Genomic DNA, 21,991 nt, shown 5'->3' with positions numbered 1-21,991 from the left:
CTGAAAAATATGCTGATTATTTTTAAATAATAATTGCTCAAAAAAGTCTGTTTGAATGTACAAGAGACTGGCATATACAGTTGTGTTAAAAAGAAACTTTTCACAGGACTTTTTGCAGATATATTTCATGCTTATAGAAGCACCTGAAATCACCTGCTGCAAAACAAATCCAAATCATGACCATAAATGTTGATAAGCTGCGTTTGCTTTTGTGCCAAAGGGGAGATGTTGACCATAATACAGAGGACCAGATTTGGCAAGAACCAAACAGCATATCAGCAAAAAAAAAACCCGGACACTAACTGTTAAGCATGGCCATGTGAGGGTGATGGTTGTTTAGCGGGTGATTTCAGGTCCTCCTATAAATGACTGAATCATGGGATGTACTTACTGGTAACCATAGCAAACAAGTCACAGTTGTGCAGTGTTTTTCTAACTGGACTTAATTGTACTTCCTGATCAGCAACCATAACTATTGCTCACTCTCCTGACCATATGTCCTCCGCAGATCTTCATTTTCTAGCTTTAACTGCCAGCTGCAGGTGCTGACTGTGTGGCATTTAGTAGTTCTTAGCAATCCATAAAAAGGACTTGTGCATCCCCCTCGTTTAGTAAATACAGAGTGGAAACGGAGAGCAGAAAAAAGACACATTAAGGCAACTTTAGCAAGAAAATGTACCTAGCTGCATTTATTATATTTAATCAAAATAAATAAACATTCAATATAACACGGACAAGACTCAGCTCTGTATGCCTGTAACAGAACAAACCTCGAAATAGTGCCTGTTTTTTTGTTTTTTTTTGTAAACATAACTTGTACGCAACGTACAAAAAATACTGCTCAAAAACGTACAAAACGCAGCAAACAAATATCAAGTATTGTGCAGTTTTCCCAAACACTGTACCAGCTGCTGACATCAGTCACTGCAAGGAAATTACTAGTGTGAAGCGCCAGAAGCGGCATTAAAAACGAACATCTCGCCAACATCCAGCCAGCGGTTATATGTGAGAGGCAAACAGCTCAGTGGCATAGACCAGTCAATTTTAGTTCAGTGATGTGAGCTAATCGGTGATCTCACAGGGCTCACATCGGAATATATGTTTATATATGTGTGCGATTATTTCCGTAGGCTGCCCTTTAATGCAGTGTTTAAATTGCTTCAGGTTTGAGATAAATACCAGTACAATTTCCCTTAAGGTAAAAACAACATTATTTTGTTTTCCACTGTAACAGCAGCACAAATACCCCCCCCCCCCCCCCCCCCCCCCCCCGAAAAACATTTGCTTGGTTGTCAGAAGATTTAAAGCATAATCAAAAGAGTAAACACATTCAGGGCCAAATGCAGAAGAACTGCAGTCTGCTCTCCCCTCCCCCTAACACAAAGACTGACGCACTTCTCCAAACACACTAAATAGAAAAGAAGACTACCACTTGCTAACATCCATTCCACACGGACATAAAAAAAGTCTGTTCGAAGCTCCCTCGTCATAAAAACACATACGAGTAGTAGAAGAGTCCTCTGTATGCGCAGCCTGGATTAATCACAGCAGTCGGGTACTTCTTTGCCAAGCTGGAACAGTAAATGTTACAAGACACTGTCAGGTTCATCCCTGCGTGTCTACACTTGCACTTGGTACCAGTAGATTCAGTAGTGGGGGTGCTACATAAAAAGAAGTGCCTAATTAAATGTAGGATATCCCCACAAATTAAAACCCTGCAGTGTGACATACAGAATAAAAAGCTAATACAACAGAATGCAATACTTTTGAATATCTGAACCCTCTAATGACATGACAGTCGTCTCCACGCTTATTGGGGCCTGCCCAACAGTAGCAGATGGGACCAGAAATGGTTACAAATGTCCCCCTTTCTCATTTTCTTCGTGCACTCCCTGGTCTCTTGACCTGCCACAGGTGATTGTGGATGGTCAGAGCGTCCACGCTGACCGACACAGTCTTGGCGGGGATGACAGTGAACTGCTTGCGGTCTGAGCTGTACTTGTAGAGCTTGTCGATCATCTTTCGGTTGATGGTGCGCGGTCCTGTGCCTGAAAACTTGATGATCTCCTCAGTGTCCGGAGAGTACGAGTAAATGGCGCGAAACTGGCACCCGCCGTCACGGAAGAGGATGATCAGGTGATTGGACTCGCACTTTTCTAGTTCCTGAGAATTTAAAACTGAATTTTTGAATGTGGTAAAAAGTTAAAAGTACTATGCAAAAGTCTTCAGCTTCCACTTATTTCTTTGTAGTCTGCTGAAAATAGCTGCAGTGATTTATTGAAATGTGCAAACATACATGGTAATATAGTCAATATTTGGTATGACCACCTGTTCCACTGTGTTTCACATATTGTTGCATGTCTTTCCTAACCTCCTCCATATATATTAACAACCATTTAAACATTGGGATGATTTTCAGATAAAGTTCATCTGTTGTATATAGTTTTTAAGGCCTACTACTTCTTCTTTTGTCCTCCACTTGTCCACTGCACACCATGCTGAGATAGAACTTTCCAGCTGATAGCTCTTTGGGAATCACCTTATTGTTGGAAAAATGAAATTATTTGCCCAACAAATTGTGTTATCTTTGACATTACATTAACATTAAACTAATCTAAAATTGTGAGCTTGCAATTTAAAACGGGTCCTTAGCTAAGTTGTCTCTTATGTTAGAAAGTCTGGCTTCTTGAAAGGAAAATAGAAAGGAAGGACGGGTGGCTCAAGACTTTTGCATAGTACTGTTTCAATAACACGTTAAAATGTTTTACTATGATATACACAAAGTTCCCAGACAGTTTCATAGGTATTACTGCTGTGTGTTCACTGACCTCAAGAACAACGCTCTTCTGCACTTCATTAACCTTTCCGGCCAGGCAGCAGTGGGCGATGGCATTGATGATGATTGGCTTGTTGGACTTGGAGCTCGGCTCCTTGAAGAGTTTGGGACCTATAGCATATGAACCAAACCAAGAAGATCAGTAAATGACATACAGGTCTCTAACCGTTTAAGGAGTGGTTTAGGTTATAATAGAAAACAGGCCTAACTCTTTTCTTGCTGAGTTACATGGGAATATCAATGCTTCTCTCATATTTTTAAAGCAATTATAAAGCTAGAATAAGGAGCCGATTAGCCTAGCATAGCTTAGCATCAAAACTGAAGGAGGGAGTAGATGCAGTGGCAAACTGCTGTTCAAGCTTGTAGCAAAGTCTGTGAAGTCATGGCTTGAGGTCCAGTGGATATTACAATCTGTGCTTAAGGCTAAGCTAACTGTTTTGTTGGGCCTGGTTATACAGAAGAGCCATCAACCTTTTCACAGTTTCATTGACAAATAGCATAAAAACACATTTATCTAAATGTCTCTTTCATTAAGAATGTGACAAAATAGAAAATTTGTTTTGCACCAATCTTTAAAAATAAATGTTGGTTTTGTGATGATGGAAATAAATCTTTTTTTCAGCATTTCTATTCACCAGTATACTCATTCGAAGTAATGGAAGAGGCTATAGAGACGTTCTCCCAGTCCCGTTCCATGTTCCTGCTGGAGGCCCTGCTTAGGGGGAATGACTCCATAGAGCACACAGATCCAGCCCTAAAAAAATGCACCAAAATCAAATTAGTGCAAAGACACACAACATGGACACAAATTTTCTCTGCTTTTATACAGCCAAACTCTCACCTGTTTGACTCTGCCCCTCCGGAGATAACGCTGTCTGCATCAGTTGCCAAAGAGAGCGTTGATCCTCGATGACTGCAGCTCAGATCGGCTGAAAATGGAGACAGAAGGATTTAGCATCAGCTACTTTCCTTAGCCAAGTGCTGTTTGCCCAGTTTTATGCCTGAACTACTGCACTTTCACAGCAATAATTAAAAAAAGAACAATGTAGTTAAAAAAAAGCACATGTAAGACCAAAGAGACACAATAAGCTGCACATAAAACAATAAAACAAGTGTATCAAAGCCAATCAGAAGTGTCTGCTCTGAAAAAAGACGGACTGATCTTCCTATTCTGAAATCCACTCCTATTTTTATCAGTCGTGTCCACATCATGCAGAGCAGCTTAAGAAGGTTCACCTCCCCTGCAGCCTGCTGCAGAGTCCTGGGCTTTGATCAACATGGAAACCTTCAGAGAATTACCTGCACGACACACACGCACACACACAGATACTCAGAGGACGACAACACGATCACATTTTTACTGCTTAAGTACTAGAGACACTCTTACGTGTAGCGGATCCTTTGGAGAGACCGCTGGACTCTTCACGGTGCAGCGATTTAGGCCTGTTCCTGCGGGCTTTGGTCCGTGGGCGAGGTTTGACCAGACCCTGCTCCTCCATCAGGGCTTGTTGCTTCCGCCGTAAGTATTCCTGCTTAATCAGCTCTCGCCGTGCCTTCTCTTCCTCCTTACGAATGCGATCCTCTTCAGCCTTTCGCCTTGAGCAAACAGAAGGAAAGTTAATACAGCGGCCAGATGCCCACCCACGCCTTGGACCACTCCTTATCATTTCTTAACATGTGATTTCATGTCCAAACTCACCGGGCCTCATCACGCTTGAGCTCGCTCTCAGCCTCCTGCTGAAGTTTGCGTAGTCTCGCCTCTTCGGCTTTGCGCTGCTGTTTGAGGAGGAAGGCAGCGCGACGTTTCGCCATTTCGTCCTCTGCCTTTTCATCATCCTGGAAGATTAAAGAAAAACCTCCAATATACCACATTGAAATTAAAACACAGTACTAGGGCTGCTCGATTATGGCAAAAATGATAATCACGATTATTTTCACTGAAATTGAGATCACGATTATTTGACGATATTTATTTAACCCTTTAAGACCTACTATAGAACCAAGTCCACCAGAGCTTATATTATTTTTTTTACATGCTGTAGTGCCATTTGTGGGAGCATTTCAAGTTGCTATACATCAATACAACTGTTATAGCCCATATTTTAATAATATGTATGCATTAAGTCCATAGTAATTACATAAATTGCAAAAAAGTGCAATAAACTACAAAAAAAATTGAAAATCGCTTTTGTTTTGTTTACATATATTTCTACTTGGAGAAATTTAAGAGGTTTATCCCTCAAAACTTTAAATACAATAAAGTTGCAAAAAAATAGTTTCCCACCACAGGAAATTTATTTTGAGTGTCTTCATAGTTTTATTTTGGAGATACAGCAATTTTTATAAACTGCAGGAAAAACAAAAAACAATCCTATGATGCAAATTTGCAAAGAAAACAGCATGTGCATCATTTCACTGTGGGAAGTGTTACGAACAGCTGATAGGAACGGCAAAGCGTGTTTCTGGAATATTATGTTTTTGTTCCTGCAAGCGCTTTTTATGCAATTTTTGCAAAGCTATATGTGGAACGAAACCGTGACCGAGGACAAGCTGATGGCATCAGATGTAAGTACAACTCCTCCGGTTTCATATGCAAAACAAATTATTGCGCTAGCTTACACGGTTCAGGTTCTACAGGGATTTAACAATAGTTACGCAAAACGGAGCTTACTGCTCTGACCGGCTTTAAAGGGTTAACAATGACTTTAAAAAAATAATATAAAATAGTGTGCAACACCACTGAAGTTTTTTTTTTTTTTAAACTCTCTTTTCAACCAACGGCAGTCACTCTCCAAATAACTTCTGCTTAGCTTTCCGAGCTTCCCTCGGGTCCTCTTAATCAGCGGTCTCCAACCTTTTTTGCGCCACGGACCGGTTTATGCCCGACAATATTTTCACGGACCGGCCTTTAAGGTGTCGCGGATAAATGAGGGAGGGGCTAATAATCGGCTCAGTCATTTTTAATGATCGTTGAAAGCCCAGATCGTAATCGTGATTAAAATTCGATTAATTGAGCAGCCCTACACAGTACAACAAAATGTGTAAACATCTTCATCTCACCTTGAAGAAGAAGCCCAACACGTTCTTCTGCTCGCCTTCTGCCACGCAGTCTGGGGCGTCTACAGTGCCATCCTCGAGTTGATCTTTGAGCTCTGACAAGTCGACTTCAATCAGCTGACCCTTGACTCTTGTGCTCTCCTCCCCACTGGCAACCTCCATCCTTGACCTGACAGCTGCGTCCTTCTCCTGCTCTCCATCCTGTGATGGAAATTGAGTCGTACTGGAGATAACTGGTGGGTCTGGTGATTTGAGTTTGTCTGAGAGGCGCCCTGTTCCCTCTCCTGTGCTGTCTTGGACCCTGAAGGTGGTGTTCCTCTGAAGGCTTCTCTCAGTCCTAGAGCTCTCAGCAGTACTCTCCACCTCCTCCCCTTCAGCACATTCTGGAAGTTGGATGTTTGATTTTTTGACACTCTTGCTGTTTTCTTTACTCTGTTTCAGCTCTGGGGCTTTGCTGCGCTGGCTGGAGCTAAGCTTGGGAGGACGACGAGTTGGTGCAGCACTGCCGGCACTGATATCTACAAAGTGAACTGCATAAGATCTGGAGTCTGAGGTAGAAGGTGTTTGTTGTGTTGGGTTTGTGTCAGGGGGTGTGCTTGGGCCTGACGGCACCAAGTCTGGAGGGGAGGCCACGCTCTGCTTCATGAGCAGGTTTTGCTGTAATGAGAGTTGCATCATCTGCTGCTGAATAGTACTAATAGCTTCATTGAGCAGCTCTATGGAACGGGAGCACTCATTTATATCAGGTTCAGCTCCGTTATCCTGGGAGAGAGCGTTTAATCTGTTGTCTGTGTTCATCGGTCCTTCCTCTCTTTGACCTCCCTTTGTTCGAACCTTTAGAGCATCAAGACAAGAATCATCTCTGCTGGTCTGGCTCTTTGATTTACTCCTGTCAGCAGATGTTAGCGCCAAGGATTCCTTGGAGTGTTTGAGGGGTAAAGGAAGAGTGTCGCTGCGCCCCCCACCCTTCTTAACAATGTTCAAGAAAGCAGCTTTCCCAAGCTTTAATCTCTGCCTGGCTGACACCGTCTCCATCTTTTTCTTCTGATATTCGATTGCGCGTCTCTGCTCTTCCAGTTGCATGTGAAGTTGCAGTAGCTCTGAAGGCACAACTGGAGAACTAAGTGCCGTATTCTTCCCCATCACAGTGCTCGGTTCTTTCCCCAGCAAACCCGAGGTGGAGTCATTCCTCAGTTGCCAGGGAGGGCAGGGGGTGACATCAGAGCCATCAGGTGTTGTCTTTTGGGAGCTGCTGGTACTTGAGTATCCGTCACGGAGACCAAGTTTGAGGAGCTTTCTCTCTGCAAAGCTGGTCATCTTGACACTGGCGCTGCCCGAAGCACTGCAGCTGCTCGCCCATGATATGGTACTAGGGCAAGGGCTAGAGCGCCCACTGCAATCTTCCTTATCCTCCCGCTCGCTTACCTTCATGTCTTCTCTGAGTTTGGCTGACTCTCCCTCTCCAAATTCTCCAAATTCAGCCGTGTCGTCCTCTTCTGGGCACTTTCCCCTCCCTCCCTTCACCTCCTCTTTCATCAGCTCCATCTGATCTTCTTCCTCTTCATCCTCCTCCAGGTCTGCGATGTCAGAGTCAGAATCGGGCCCTGCCTCTGGCATGCAATCTATGGAGAAAGAACTGTGCTGGTCTGGCTCATCTGACAAGTGAAGGAAAAAGCCTTCAGATTGCTTCTTTCCAGGCTGAGAGTCGACTGCTGAATCCTCGATCAGTTGCCTGAGAGAGCTAGGAACTGATTCCACCACTTGCGTGGGTGTACAGCTGCTGGGGGATTTCCTCTGTGAGGTCCGCGGGACACCGGCCGTTGCATTTCTTGCATTTCCCGTGCCTCTGCAGCGACTCTCACCGCTCTCCTCCTGCTTGTTCAGGCTGATGCTTTTCTCTTTGGCCATTTTAGGGATGGCAGGCAACAAAGGCTCCAGATAATAGCTGTCGCCTCGGCAGTCCAGAGTAAAAGGGCCCGCATCGAAACAGGAAGGACGAGAAGCATTACATACTTTTGAGGCAGGAGCTGCACTCTGCATTTCCAGCTCGTCCTGCTCCATGTTGCTCCCGATTCGATGTCTAGAAAATACAGAAGGATGGATAACGGCAACCAGTTCCTCCTCTTCTATTTCTTCTTCTTCATCCTCTATGCGCATGTGACTAAGCAGGCTTTGACCACTAAGTCTATGCTGAGACAGACCCGCACCCAGCATGTGTTTAGGAGTAATGCTCATTATGTTGGAGGCTAAGCTGTCTTTGCTAATGGAGCGAGCAAGACTGATACTGTCTGCATCATCCTCTGGGGCAAAATGCAGGGCATAGGATGCAGGCTGGGATAAAGGCCTGGATGAGATAATAGTACAGAAGGAGGAAAATGAGTTAGGTAAGCTGAACAAAAGAATTTGTCATACTGATAGATTCTGCAACATGAAACTGAATAAACCAATTACTGTATAGCACTCACCTCGTCCTTCTCTCTGGCCAGGCCATTTTGGAGCCCTGATGTTGCGCATCTGGGCCTATCAGAGAGTTAGGCCTATGCCTTATATCTGCACAAAGAATACATGATCCATGTTAGGAAAAAATATATTTACTTCTTGACTTCAGGCAGAAACCTCAGCTCAGAACACAGATGATTTTTTTTTTACCTGGAGTGGTCTCCTCAACCACTTTCTGTTGTCTCTGTCTCAGAGGCAGCACAGATGGGCTTGTGGAGCTTGATTTAGTGCTGCATGAGAGAGATAGAGAGAGAGAGATATTAGCTGTGTAAATTATTATTGTATATCTATATCATTGTATAAATTAATAACCTCTTAATTTACTAAGTTTACATTGCTTAAATATTTAGTGCAGAGGCATTTAAAACACTACCGCAGAGACACAAAAGAGAGACACCGCACTCCGAATCATCCCACAGATCTTCATTTAGGAGAAGAGCCAAGATGATGCTTGTCTGGGTCCTGTGACCAAAGACCCAATCAAAAGCTAAACTGGGAAATATAAAAGCCAATCACTTTGCTTAAATGATCTGGTGCAATAAACCCAAGACCTCAATCGTGTCAGTAGTTTAGCCCTAATGTTGTATAATTTTGTATATGTGTAACTTTTAAAACATTAGTTAATTTTGTTTTGTTTTGTTTTTGATCTTAGGGAAAAGACAGCCAAACTCTTTTTTTCTGGACTAGTGACTCAATAGATGTTTTTTGTAATGATACCTGAGGTCAGGGCTTGTGGGCGTGGCCAGGGTGTCAGCAGAGTGCGATGATGTCAGGAAACTTCGTTTAGTGATGTTGGAGATGGGTACATAGGATCGAGAAGTTTTAGGCTGCAGCAGCAGTCTCACTGTGGAAATAGAAGAATGGCATGTTTTCACAACAGCCACTAACATTTCAGTAAATACAAATATATATATATAGTCATCAAATCAATCTGTGTACATGTAGCGACTGTGCTTTTTGTGTTATTCAATCAAAACTGATGGATGAAGGCAGAAAGTGTGCCATACCATCTCTGATATCCTGAAGATCCCGGGGTTGAACAAAGTCTGGCTTCACAATCTCAAACCACCAAAACAGCTCGGCAATGAAGACCATCACATTATTCTGTAAGACATCAAAAACTGACGCTATCAGGAAGAAAAGCAAGACATGACAAAAAAGCAGCATAGCACAGGATCAAGGCACACTGGGCTTTATATGTATTCTTTAGATTTAATCCATCGCTTAAAGCAATTCACTATCAGGTGTTGAGACTGAGGGCAAGAGGAGCAGGACCACAAGGACAAATCCATAAAACACGTCTTTTGTTGAGGTATAATAGTTAAGCAGTTAAATTTAACGTTACTTTTATTCAAAAATAAATGTACAGTGATTTTATTGTAACTATAAAAGTGTTTTATGTTTCCAAGCTCACCTTTAGTACCGGTGGGGAGTACAGCAGGTCTTCAGGCTTCAGATAGAAGCATTTGTTCAAATACTCGTTTGAAAACTCCATCAGTAGTTGGATATTGTAAACACTTTCACTGATAGAGGGAACCTCCTTCAGACAGATATCTGCACACAACAGGACAACGCTATCAGGCTTACTCTGTACTCTTAAACCTTTTAAATTCATAGATACTGCTCCTTTTGCTTCACAGTCGTATTGATCTTTTAATTCACCTCTTGGTAAAACTATCCTGACTTATATAACATTAGGATAAATTGACAGCTACAGTATGTGCTACACTTCTGGCTTGAATAGAGCTGTGTTACAGTACCTTCCAGTCTAACGAGTTCTGGGCAATAAAAGTGGATCACAGCCAGCAGAGCTGTGCCATCACACATGTCTTTCAACAGGTCGTCCAACAAGGGGAAGTGCTGGAGCGTTCGACCTGATAGGTGATCTCTGCGGTAACGCACCTACACACCAAGAGAAGGCCTAGGATTACACAGTGTGCACACATTTGTCTAATGAATCACTGAATCACACTCTCACTTGTCAGATAAACATAACATCTCACATGCTGTAAACTAATCTCTGCTTCTCTTCAGCACTAACTGGGGTCTAGGGCTTCTTGGTTGTGACATGTCATGTGGTGCATAATGTGTGTCTTCGCTGATACGAATCGGGAAGGGTGCTAATGATTCTCATATAAAATATTTAAGCTAAGCATAACACAGATAAGTATTGCGTGGATATGCAAGAGAAAAAGTCATAAACCGTACAATGAAGTAACGAAAGGGGTTAATGATGAATACTTTACCACACGAGAGAACTCCACAGGTTCCAGTAAGCAATGAGCCAGAGCATGCAATATATCAGGCTAGTGAGGTCAGAAAGAAATGATATTGGGAGGAAGTTAATGGTGAAATAAAAGAAGCCATGAGCCATTCTAACACTGGGTGGATAAATGGATGGTTTGGGAGGAGGAAGTTGAGGACTGAATGAGCTCAGCTGAATATTAAAGGATGTAAAAAAGGATTTGAAAATAAAAGCAAACGAGCATGGTGATGTTCCTTCCTTTGCCAGTAAGGGCCACTGTGTCATCTTCCTTATACAATTTACTGCATTTATATAACACCCATAAATATATTCCCTTTTTCCTTCATCCTGTTAGTCTAGTTTTTTCCCAGCTTTCCATTACGCTGCCACATCTGATGCACACACATACACAACCTCACACACCTCCAGTTGACACATTGACATTCACACAGGTGATTGCAAGCAGTGGCACTTACAGGTACAAGCTTCCAGTACCATTTGGAGGGAGACTAGTATCCAAGAGGCACATGAGGGAGTTAATTTGGGAGGGAGACACAAAGAGGAAGAGCAACAGACAAGTAAAGGGTCAGACACAGCCAGAAGGAATCGAATCTTCTCCTGATTGGAAGGAGGCAGATCTGGTCTTAAAGATAACCGGAAAGGGTTCGAATGAAAGCATCAGCAATATCTATTTATTCAGGAATCAGGGGGGAACAACTGAAATGAGACATAGCTCAAAAGACACACTGTGCTACTAATGATGCAGCTAGTTAATGCAAGCGTCAATCCAGCGGCAACTGTCTGCACATCTGTTGATACGTTAAAACACTAACTACCAAAAGCTTACTCAGCACAAACTTAATGATGACAGACACAATTTGAAAAAAAAAATCCCTATGTTAAAAATATAATACATTAAAAACTGGTTCCCCACAAAGAATCCCACAGCTTAATTATCCTAAAGCCCTCAAATAATAGGGACAGTAGTTTAAAAATATAAAGCATGATATATATATCCTTTAAGCATGAGGTGCAAACACACACAAATAAAAATGTTTGAATATCTGATCACAGGTTTGCAAGACAATGTCAGTAGAAGACAGAACTGATTACTTGACAATTAATATGTATTTTAAGGACAAGATGCACACATGTAGGACATTAGACAAAGGCAAAAAACATCACTTAAGACAGACTCTTTTCAAGACAGGGGAAGCTACACTCTCTGAACACTTTGTTATGTGCACGTTGCTCATACTCAGACTCCCTTTTGCCTTCAGCACTCCCTTCACTCTATGTAGAACAGGGAAACATCCATCAGAGATTTTAGTCCATATTTACATGTTAATATCATGCACTTGCTGCCTGCTGCACATCCATGATGTAATAGATCAGCAATAATGCTGAGGTGGCGTTTAAACTACTTCTGAATGTCATAGCAGAAAAATAAGGCTCATCAGACCAGGCAATCTACTATTGTTCAATTCTGATGTGCCTGTTTGAATTATAACTTCCATTTCCTGGTCTTAGCTGACAGGACTGGCACCCGGTGTGGTCTTATGCTGCTGTAGCTCATCTGCAAGGGTGTTTGCACCCTACTCTCTGCATTCAGAAACACTCATCTGCATACTTTGGTTGTAAGGAGTGGTTATTGGAGTTACTGCTGCAATCATATCAAATGCAAGCAGTCTGGCTTTTCCCCAAGCAACAGAACATGTGCACCAAACAAAGTAGCCAGTGAGTGTATTTTTCTGAAACTTGTTTTTAAAGGGTGCTATATACATAAAGTTATTATTGTTGTTATTATATTATCATTACCTTCTGGTGACTCGGTGAGTCAAGAAGATGTTGCTTCATTTTACACTCTTTTTCTGTGATCTCCCTCAACTTTATGTTCACCTAAAACACCAAAGAATACAGCAGGTTAGCACAGACAGACGAACACACAAATCCAACTGTCATAACAATAACACTGTTTAATTGTTGCCTTGTTGATCCAAAACAGCATCGCATCTTCCAGGTCATAAGGAAGCTCCTTTGAGGCACTGAAGGTTGAAAAGCGCTTGACACTGGACACCACCTTCTCTATGCTGATCATCTCCACCGTATAGGCCATCATCAGGGAATCAATGAGGTGGATGTGTGCGCTCTGGGAGAACAGATAAAGAGCTATCTTTGAATCCATCATTAGATACATAGCATTTGAGAAGCCTTAGGCGGAAATGACTTTTCCTGCCCCCTACTGTGACAACATTCATGAAGTCTTTCTATGTATTAAATATTTGGGAATCACAGATTCACTTTAGTATAGTAGTAATGGTATAATGGTAATGGTACAATATTGTTTTTATATAATAATCATTCCCTTTTATGTGTTGTTTTTGCATTTAGAGCACATTTTCAGGATTATGGAAATCATCAAGAGAAAATTGAAAATTCATGAAAAACTTTTTGATCCATTTTGCCTGATGAATAATTCTGTTACATTGGTGCATTATTTATTCCAACACTACTAGCTCACATTTGGCTCTGGAAAGTCAGATTAGCTTGTTAACAGATGGTAAGTGTGGGTTGCCAGGTTACTGGGTTATACTATTACAGAGGAATACTAACCACAATGGGAAAAAAAACAAAGAGATTTTTGGGGAGGTGTGTAAATCAGTGAAATGAAAGCAAATTAAATATTTGTTATTTTGTCACTGTTACAACTGCTACACATGAATCACAGAATCTGGCTTTGGGACGTTGCCGAAATGTGACTCATCTTTCAGAAAACTGAGTCTGCTTTTTCTGACAATCTAGAAAGACACATTTTACCATTTTGATGGGAGAAGCGCTGAGATCCAGATCTGAAACTGGCGCGTTGTCGGTCTCCAGGACATAGATGCCTTTTCTCGACAGAGCCTGGATGACAGACTGGTGGTTTTGGAGTGAGCTGGCCTGCTCGGCGTGAAGGATGAGCCCGCACACACGACAGTAGAGCTCTCCAGACTGCAGCATGCGGATGATGGGGGGTTTGATGTGTTCCTGCTCATACTGGTCTGTGTAGAAGGGGTCCCGCAGGTCTGCAGGAACATGATCTGGGGGAAGGATTGATGGCAAACAAAATGCTTTCAAAATGAGAGCCACAATGTGAGCAGCAAGTTTTTTTACCTATCAAAGTTGTATAAAGGTACAAATCACACTTTACAACCACACACACAAACTATTTTTATACAACACGTGTCCAACCAATGCCTTGCTGTGTTATGTAACAGAGAAGCTCCTAGTACACAGGCTTTAAAGGGTATTAGACCGTCTAAGAAGAAACCAGTGCATGAGGAGAGCACTCAAAGTCAGTGGTTAAACAGCACTTGGGCCTGAAGCCCTAAGCCACTTAGCCAACGGGGACTTAGTGGTGATAGTTAAGCTAATGGTGTCGTCCAAGCCAGCCTAGCACTCTCCAGCTCCTGCTCATGCACATGGACATGCCAAAGCTATTTTTATGTTAATCCAGGAGTTAAGGCCCGAAGCATTCACGAAATTTCTGTGTGTTGAAACTCTGTTGTTTCTTGTCACCCCCCCCCCCCCCCCCCCCCCAAAAAAAAAAAAAAAAAAAACCCTCAAAGCCATCTGATAATGAATATTATAAGCATGCAAGCTAATGTAAAACTGACCTGAACTTGTAGTGGATTTAGTATTTTAGTAGTTCTGTCCATCATAGAGGGGTATGAGTGGGTGTGTACTGCTCTAAACAAAGTGTATAACTGTATAATTTATTTCTGTGATAAATCAGTAAATGGGTAGCAGGCACAGTGGTATCTATTTTACAATAAAAACCAGAAGGTGCTTAGTGTAGGTTAACGTAAAAGTGGATGGAGGGGGAAGCAGTAAATCTGTGTCTACAGCACCCTTTAGCTCAGCTATTACTACATTACATCTTGTTTGAATAACCACAGAAATGAAGGAATGTTGGCAAGCAAATGATGAGGTCTCTAGGAGACTCTAGCTCTTTTTTTAACTTTGAAGAGCTAGGTTTGTTTGTTTGCTTCTGTGCACAGTCTTTTTGCAAGGATAAGCTAACTGCTTCTGGCTCCAGCTTCAGAGATGGTGTGCATACAAGAGAATAATATTGATCTTTGCATCTAACTCAGCAGAAAATGAACAAGTGTATCGCTCCAAAATGTCAAATTATCTCTCTGACAGTACAGCAAACCTCGTAGCCAGATAGAGCTTCCTTGCACATCTTTATCTTGTTAAAATATTGTAATGTCCGCATACACAGATATGCCTAAAATGCACTGCTTTTAACTGCCATTATCTATGGTTTCTCTATCAAATGATTGGTTTGGACTAGCAGTTACACCCTGCCAGGCTTCTTGAGGGACTGTTTGTTTCTAAGTCAAACATCTCCAGAACTGAGCGATGACAGTGATGAATAAAAGTGTGAGAAGAGAAGATAAGCAGCTATACTTGCATCAGTTAACAAAAGCATGTGTTCTCGTTTTGCTTCACATTAGGGATGATGCTGACTGTGATGTAACAGACAAACATCCATCAGTGGAAAACGCACACACAGCAGGCTCGGTACTACATCTGACTGCGAAGACCTCAGCTGTGTCTTTTACGACAGACTGCTTGCTTGTCATGGTCCACATACAGGATCTATTGCACGCTTCGCTGATGTAGCGCTGCCATATGTGAATGAGAATTCTAGATCATGTGAGAAAACACACCCCTGCATGTCTGAGCTCCTCTGTTTTGTTTTCCTCTTACAAATACCCCCACTTCCTCACTCTTAGCTGTCCCAGAATGGTTCCTCTTCCTCCCTGGTTGCTGTGGTGATGGAGAGGCCGGAGGCGGGGGCTGGGATGCTGTCCCGGCTCCTGCTCAGTGAATTGATTCACGGACCTTGACATCAGGAGATGTGTGCATGTGTATGTGTGTGTGCAGCAATAAATTTGAAAGGAGAGGTTCTCCTCCATAATTCTAGTAGTTAATACTGCTTAGATATTTATCGTCTATCTGATCCAGGACTTAAACCCAGCCCAGTGTGCATGTATGAGTCTTTGTTCTTATTCTTTCAAGCACAAAGGTCAGACTGACCAGCAGAAATCCTGCTGACAGTTAAGGCAGAGCTATCAGACTCCGGGCTCTGCAGGGGTATGCAACATTTCTCTCCAATAAGACGGCTCAATGAACAGTCCTCCTGAAGACAGCATGTTGGGCAAACATAGCCTGTAAGTCAATAAGCCAATCCCACCTGAAAGCATGGCAAAGCAGACAGAACTGAAAAGGTGGGCACCAATTTTCCAGATCCTTTATTCTAATTGTACGCATTTATTATTGTGCATGAGAGATCACTAATACAGCCATCCATCCATGTATCATTTTCTAACTGCTTATCCAACTGAAATCACAGGGGAGCTGGAGTCTATCCCAACTGACACTGGGCAAAGGGTAGGATACACCCTGAACAGGTGGCCAGTCCATCCCAGAGTGAACAGCACAGGCAACCATTCTTGCTACCATCCAAGTATAAAGCCAATACAGATATGCCAAGTAACCAAACAACAACACAAACAAAAACAAAACTTTGCTTCTGGAAAACAGAGCACTTATAGAAAACCCATGTAGGCTTACTGAGGGCAAACAAACTGAGAGCAAGACCTCAGCAAGTTCGAACCTGAAACCCTCAAGCTGAAAGGTGATAGCACTAACTGCGCCCCAGGAGAATCTCAGCACTTCCACATCTACCTAAATATCCAACTATTCCAGTATCGGTTCATTCAAACGGCATTCAGTTTCCATTTCAAAACAATTTTTTTTATCAAGTAAAGCACAGAACAAAAAATCTATGGACTGTACTGATCTGTACAGTAGGTGACAGAGCACTTAAGCATTATGTGGGAGAAAATATAAAAGCAATATCCCTGACCTTTAGAGCCCACTATTGTACAAATTATACAACATAAGACTGTTGACTCCAACTGTTAAAAGCTATTAAAACTGTACATAAAAAGTAATTATGTAGTTTGAAAGCGACACACTTTTACTATCCGTTTATCTGTTTCTTCTTTGAAACTGTTTCCAGTGCAGGAACGTTCAGTGTTTCTCCACAGGCCATTAATAAACATGTCATGAGTCTAAACAAACGGGCTGTGTTGTTCAGAGACACAGGCCTTCAGGTCCAATCCCATTAAACACTTAATCATGTGACTGCTGTGCTGACTTTCACAACAGACAACACGGTCCTCCCGGCACTGCTGTGTCGGTGTGTTCGTCAGTTTGCACTCTAATAGGAGTTCTGATAGTGTGGTTCTGTCTTCCACACTTATCTCTTCTCTCCAGATGAACATTTTTTTTAAAGCTGCACGATACCCGAGTATTGCTAAGCGCCCAGCTGTTTATGACCACAGCATACCCATCTTCTGATGGTTGCTTCCAGAAGACACTTGTTCTTAAACATAACAATAAGCTCACTTTACTCAAATGGCCTCCGCAGTCGCTAGATCTCAATCTAATAGAGCGCCTTTGGGATGTGGTGGAACAGGAGATTCACATCATGGACGTGCTGCTGGCAAAGCAATTGCATGATGCCAATATTAACCAAAATCTGAGAAATGTTTGTTGAATCTATGCTATAAAGAAATAAGACAGAAGGCAAAACGAGGTCCAACAACAATCAGGTATATCTATTGAAGTGTTCAATTTATCATTTAAGTATTTCTTTAAAGGAAAAGTGCCAAACATTTACCACTTCCTGCTTAATTATGGTCTCAGTTGCTTCTTTGTCGAAGTGATAATTGCTAGCTGCACACCACATTAAGCTAAGCAGGAACAAAAACTGACTGTCATGATAAGCGCCACATGATTGACAGCTGCGAATAAATGGCGGCGACAATCTAGCTCATCATTTCCCTACTACCTAAATAGTTGTGATAGCTTAATAAACTGAGGAGTCCCATGTCATATAGTATTGGTATAATCCTCATAGACTTTTATATCAATGCCTGCATAAAACAGGACACCAGAGTCCCTGGCACACATCAGGAAGAGCCAATGAGATTAAGGGAAGCAGGAAGCTTTCTGAGATAATGGTAATGGTTTGGTGTTTATTATGGACATCTTATCTCTGCCCCGAACAAACACCAAGCTCTAGTCTACACAACGAAAGCATACAATATTTTGCGCATTCATGGTAAAACACTAAAATGCTCCATCTGTTTATGTGAGATTGCTCATGCTGACATGACTGATGGAAGATGACAGTTATATTGTCATCTGAAAGATACAGTAATTCCCAGTGTGTAGATTGGAGCAGAATTTAGCATTCGGCTTCATTTCTATGGTATTATAAGCCCTGCATTTTCAGTTTTAGTTCCCATGTCAGCGTCAATTCCCTGAGTCATCTACAGGAATGGATACACTTTAATTGCAGGCACTCCAACTGCTTGACTCATAAAGTGGATATGAGAACAATGAGTTTTCCGTTCCTAAATGACTGCCTCCGGATCAACTTCCAAATACATTATTGTTACTGATAAAACAAAAACTGAGACTTGCAGAGCACAGCTGACCTCCTGATCACATTCCTGATAGATCTGCTAGTGCGTGGCATAAAAACCCACATTCAAAGAGTGATTTCCAGACATTTGCAGTACTTACAGCCTGCCTATGTAGAGCAATCATTTTTTAATATTTTAACAGACCTCATCAGAGCTGACAAAGCCAGTGACCTGTGCATGAAAGACTCATCACGAGATGTCAGCCCAAGGATTCACTCGCAGGAATGACGCTCTGGAGTGCTGCTATGTTGTCGCGGTATGAAAAGTTAATTCTCATAAAATACATTTGCAATTGTTGTGGTCGAAAATCAACACTCAAAAAATAGGATAGTGGATTTCCAAGTAGACTGAAGTCTCAATCTGCATAAACAAAGGACTAGTAACTGGAAACTTGAAACCTAACGTCAACATATCCTGATGTTTTCAGTTATTCTGACTGTTTAATAACACAGTTAGAAATCAATAATGTTTAAACTGAAAAGGTCACAAATTTCATTTTATTAAAATTGTCATTTGTGTCATAGTAGCATCTGTATAACTACACACAACTCAGATGTGATTCTAGACATGGACCTTTTGTAGGGTATATACCTTTCTCTCTTTCTACTACTAGGACAAAATGCACAATAAAATATTCATCCATATAAAAAGATATGAATCCTCTTGCATTCTTGACATCCAAGAAGGTCTCAGCAGCACAAGAGAAAGTCTTACCTGTGCCATAGGCTTTGGCAAACAACCAGCGGAGATTTGCGTCTATTTTGGCTCTTGCACAGTCGTACAGCTCCAGCGGTACAACCTGAGCCTCCATGACCCCTCCTCCTCCACCACCACCACCAGCACCATCATCATTTGCTGTTGCTGCCGCTGCTCTCCTCCAAGTGCTGTCCCTGCCAGCACTCACCTCCACATCCATCCTGAACATAGAGACACACGGGTATTACTTCTTCTCATGAAGCCAACACCATTACATCATCGATTTCAGGACAACAACCGGGGCCCTGCTCACTGACAGCACCGGCTCCGTTAACATGAAATTCACAAAGACTCACCTCGTCTGACCTGCAGGTGCTGTAGTCGCCTCTGCTGTCAGTCAGCACGACCATTCATATGAGCCCAAAACACCTTCTATATGTATGCTGTTGGCTATTTATCTGATTATCAGCTAATAATGTCTTAGACTGAAGTAACTATAGGGCACTTCCGGGCATAAATGATAGCTCTGTGTTCTTTTAGAATTAGCTTCAAAAATGAAACCAAAAAGAATTTTTTTTTTTAGTAAATGACAGCTGGTTCTTGTGAGTCCAGTTGAACAGAACGACCCAATATTAACCTAGCACCGCTATGTCCACTGTATCAGTGGCAGGTTAGCTAGCGTTGCAACATTTAACAGCAATAATATAACATGTAGCAAAGACTCACCTCTAAGAGCACATTAGGATCCTCTCCGAAGCTTTGTATTTGAGATGGATGTATTGTTAAAACGCCGACATGCTGGCCTGGCTTCAGCTAACGTTGAAATAACAGACTCCTCCCTGCCCAGCGACACAAATCTCCGGCCTCTCAGGATAAAGCTTCGCCTGGTGGCTGATGGTCGTTAATCCAATAATTATAATAATAACAGTAATAATAAAAATTCCGATTGGCAACCACCACAGAAGTCTGCTTTCGATGGAATCATTAATGTCAAATAGCTGGCTCTTTCATACTGAGGCTGTCATCGTCTCTGACGGAGGACTGGCGATTCTAACGGTGCACGAGCAACCCTGTTGTAGGAGCCTGTCTCTATGGGGACGGGTGTTACCGCCAGTTACATATAGCCACCTGGTGAGGGCGCTGCAGCGCTATTTTTAAAAAAAAAAACAGCTGTGAAGATTAATAAAAGATAAGAAAAAAAATCAGGAACAAATTAACGTAATAAAAAAGTAAAGCCTAAAACATAAGATTGTTGCATTAGGCAATCATTTAGAACTAAATAATTTATACCAAAAGTTAAAACTAATAAGACTGGATATAATTAATAAAGCAATTATTTGCTTGATTTAATTTCCTATTGGATATTGTTGTAATATTTGTTTTAAACAGACAAAAAAGTTCATAACTACAAGTAATGTTATTTATTGTTTTATTTATTTATTATATCCACTGTAGAAATGAGCACGTGTGAGAGTCAGCACACAGAGCTCGGTGACTTATAAGGCACAGTAAAACGGTAGAGATGGCAGCCATCCCAAACTCATAGAACAGGGAAAGCAGTGAATGTGATCTTGTGCAGGATCACCATGCACAGAATGAAATTGATGCTTATCTCTCTCGTCCATAAAACATTGTATTTTAAACATTTATTTTTGCTGTGGATAAAAAGCTGTTTATTCTAAAATATATTTTGTACGAAACGAAATGTTTTTCTTTAATTGCTGTTTTTACCTAAAATGGTACAAAGAGGTATATGAAAAATCGACAATCACTGCATTTGGTGGCTCACACATCAGTTTTCACCGTCATCATGTAAAAACAGTGAAAGAAGAACCCTCTGCCTAGGTGAACCCAGATTAAGGTGTAATATTCTTATTTTTCCACGCAGGGGAGTGGGTCTGAAACTTCACACAGTCAGCGAGTGAAGCCAGCCTCCAATAATCAAAGTGATTAAATGTGGCTTTGTCACAAGTGTGCTGCTTTTCATTGAGGAATACATCCAGGAGGGGGCGGTATTGGTCAATTTATATGTCTAAAACAATTTAATTGTAAATTCATGGCAAAAAAAGTAAGTAGCCATAAATGTGGTTACATTGGACGAATGCTGGATAATGGTGTGAAAATGACAAAGACATAAATCAAACAATCAAAAATAAAGCATTTTTAAGTGTAAGTACTTATGTTAGGATATCACATTTTATAAGATGTTTTAGGTGAAAAAAGGGACGGGGGGCTCAGACACTTTATTACGTATACGTGTTCAGCTGATTCAGATATCTAAGCAGTCTATTACATAGTGGCAACTGAACTTGAAACTGAGAATCAGAATGTGAGTGGCTATGAACATACTTCGGTTGGGTTGTGGGTGTAAAATGGACAGGTATTTCTTGGTATTTCAGAATCTGTTGATCTTGTTAGATTTTTCCACAAAACCATCTTTAGGGCAACTGCAGCTGTGTGATGCTATCATGTCAATATGAACCAAACTCTCTGTAGAATGCTTCCTGCACCTTTTTGAATCTGTGCCATGAAAATTTAATGCAATTATAAAAGTAAAAAGTGGACGAGCCCGTGTTACAAATAGCGGGCTGTGAGTGTGCAAAACGTGTACACTCAGTGGCTCAGATAAAAATTAAACATGTTCTATCTGACTCAGAATGGTTCACATACAGCAAAGGAATGAAATATTGTACTTTAGGTTTATCTTTAGTTTAATTAAGCTTAAGCAAACATAGTGCCAGTTAGCAAAATTATGTACTTAAAAAAAGTATTGCATTATAATGTGACAGCACTGTTGGTACTGGCCTAAACCTGTCTGGTAGGCACCAGGAAGAAAAACTGTCAGCTCTGTACATGCACCATATTGTTATAAGTCCACTGAAACTTGAAGAGATGTAAATAATGACATGATTCCTTTGTGGCATACTTTCAAATCAGCTATAATCTTCAGCAGATTAGCTAGCAAGCCCACTGCATGAATAGCGATAGTAGCAAACACACATTTATTCTTATCTAGTTCAGTTAACATCATGTTTCACACAAATGTTTATCAGCAACCCTAGCAGGCATTTTCTTTTTCAGAAAATAAAGTAAAATTCAGAAAGACACACA

At 41.5% G+C, this 21,991-nt stretch overlaps 1 protein-coding gene across 4 annotated transcripts; it reads right to left on the bottom strand.

Moving 5' to 3' along the window:
• Positions 1-675: 675 nt before the first annotated feature.
• Positions 676-19,941, bottom strand: camsap1a (calmodulin regulated spectrin-associated protein 1a). 4 transcript variants are annotated; one of them, XM_085414203.1, is made up of 20 exons: positions 19,607-19,941; positions 18,899-19,101; positions 13,455-13,717; positions 12,625-12,786; positions 12,456-12,536; positions 11,114-11,146; positions 10,153-10,294; positions 9,807-9,946; positions 9,400-9,496; positions 9,110-9,236; positions 8,543-8,622; positions 8,359-8,443; positions 5,897-8,237; positions 4,536-4,672; positions 4,224-4,432; positions 4,073-4,135; positions 3,678-3,765; positions 3,472-3,590; positions 2,829-2,947; positions 676-2,163 (listed from the first exon to the last, which is right to left on the bottom strand). In XM_085414203.1, the coding sequence occupies exons 2-20, from the start codon at positions 19,098-19,100 to the stop codon at positions 1,873-1,875; spliced, it is 4,779 nt and encodes a 1,592-aa protein (XP_085270329.1). In that variant the 5' UTR covers position 19,101; positions 19,607-19,941; the 3' UTR covers positions 676-1,872. The 4 variants fall into 4 exon arrangements, with proteins under 4 accessions (XP_085270329.1, XP_085270331.1, XP_085270330.1 ...); XM_085414205.1 differs by lacking the exon at positions 4,073-4,135; XM_085414204.1 differs by lacking the exon at positions 11,114-11,146.
• Between the last annotated feature and the right edge of the window lie 2,050 nt (positions 19,942-21,991).

This window comes from Rhamphochromis longiceps, linkage group LG7 (genome assembly GCF_057381845.1).
Source record: "Rhamphochromis longiceps isolate RC_006_pf linkage group LG7, R_longiceps_female_GT1.1, whole genome shotgun sequence".
In the NCBI taxonomy this organism is placed as follows: Eukaryota; Metazoa; Chordata; class Actinopteri; order Cichliformes; family Cichlidae; genus Rhamphochromis; species Rhamphochromis longiceps.
Note: the sequence above shows the minus strand (reverse complement) of the source record. Positions and strands in the feature narration are given on the sequence as shown.

Excerpts from the sequence above, each read along its gene's own strand:
- camsap1a (XM_085414203.1), bottom strand. The coding sequence starts at position 19,100 with ATGGATGTGGAGGTGAGTGCTGGCAGGGACAGCACTTGGAGGAGAGCA. Across the intron at positions 12,787-13,454 it reads GCGCTTCTCCCATCAAAATG|AGCGCACACATCCACCTCAT; the intron begins GTAAAATGTGTC and ends CTGTTCTCCCAG. Across the intron at positions 3,591-3,677 it reads GGAGGGGCAGAGTCAAACAG|GGCTGGATCTGTGTGCTCTA; the intron begins GTGAGAGTTTGG and ends GCATTTTTTTAG.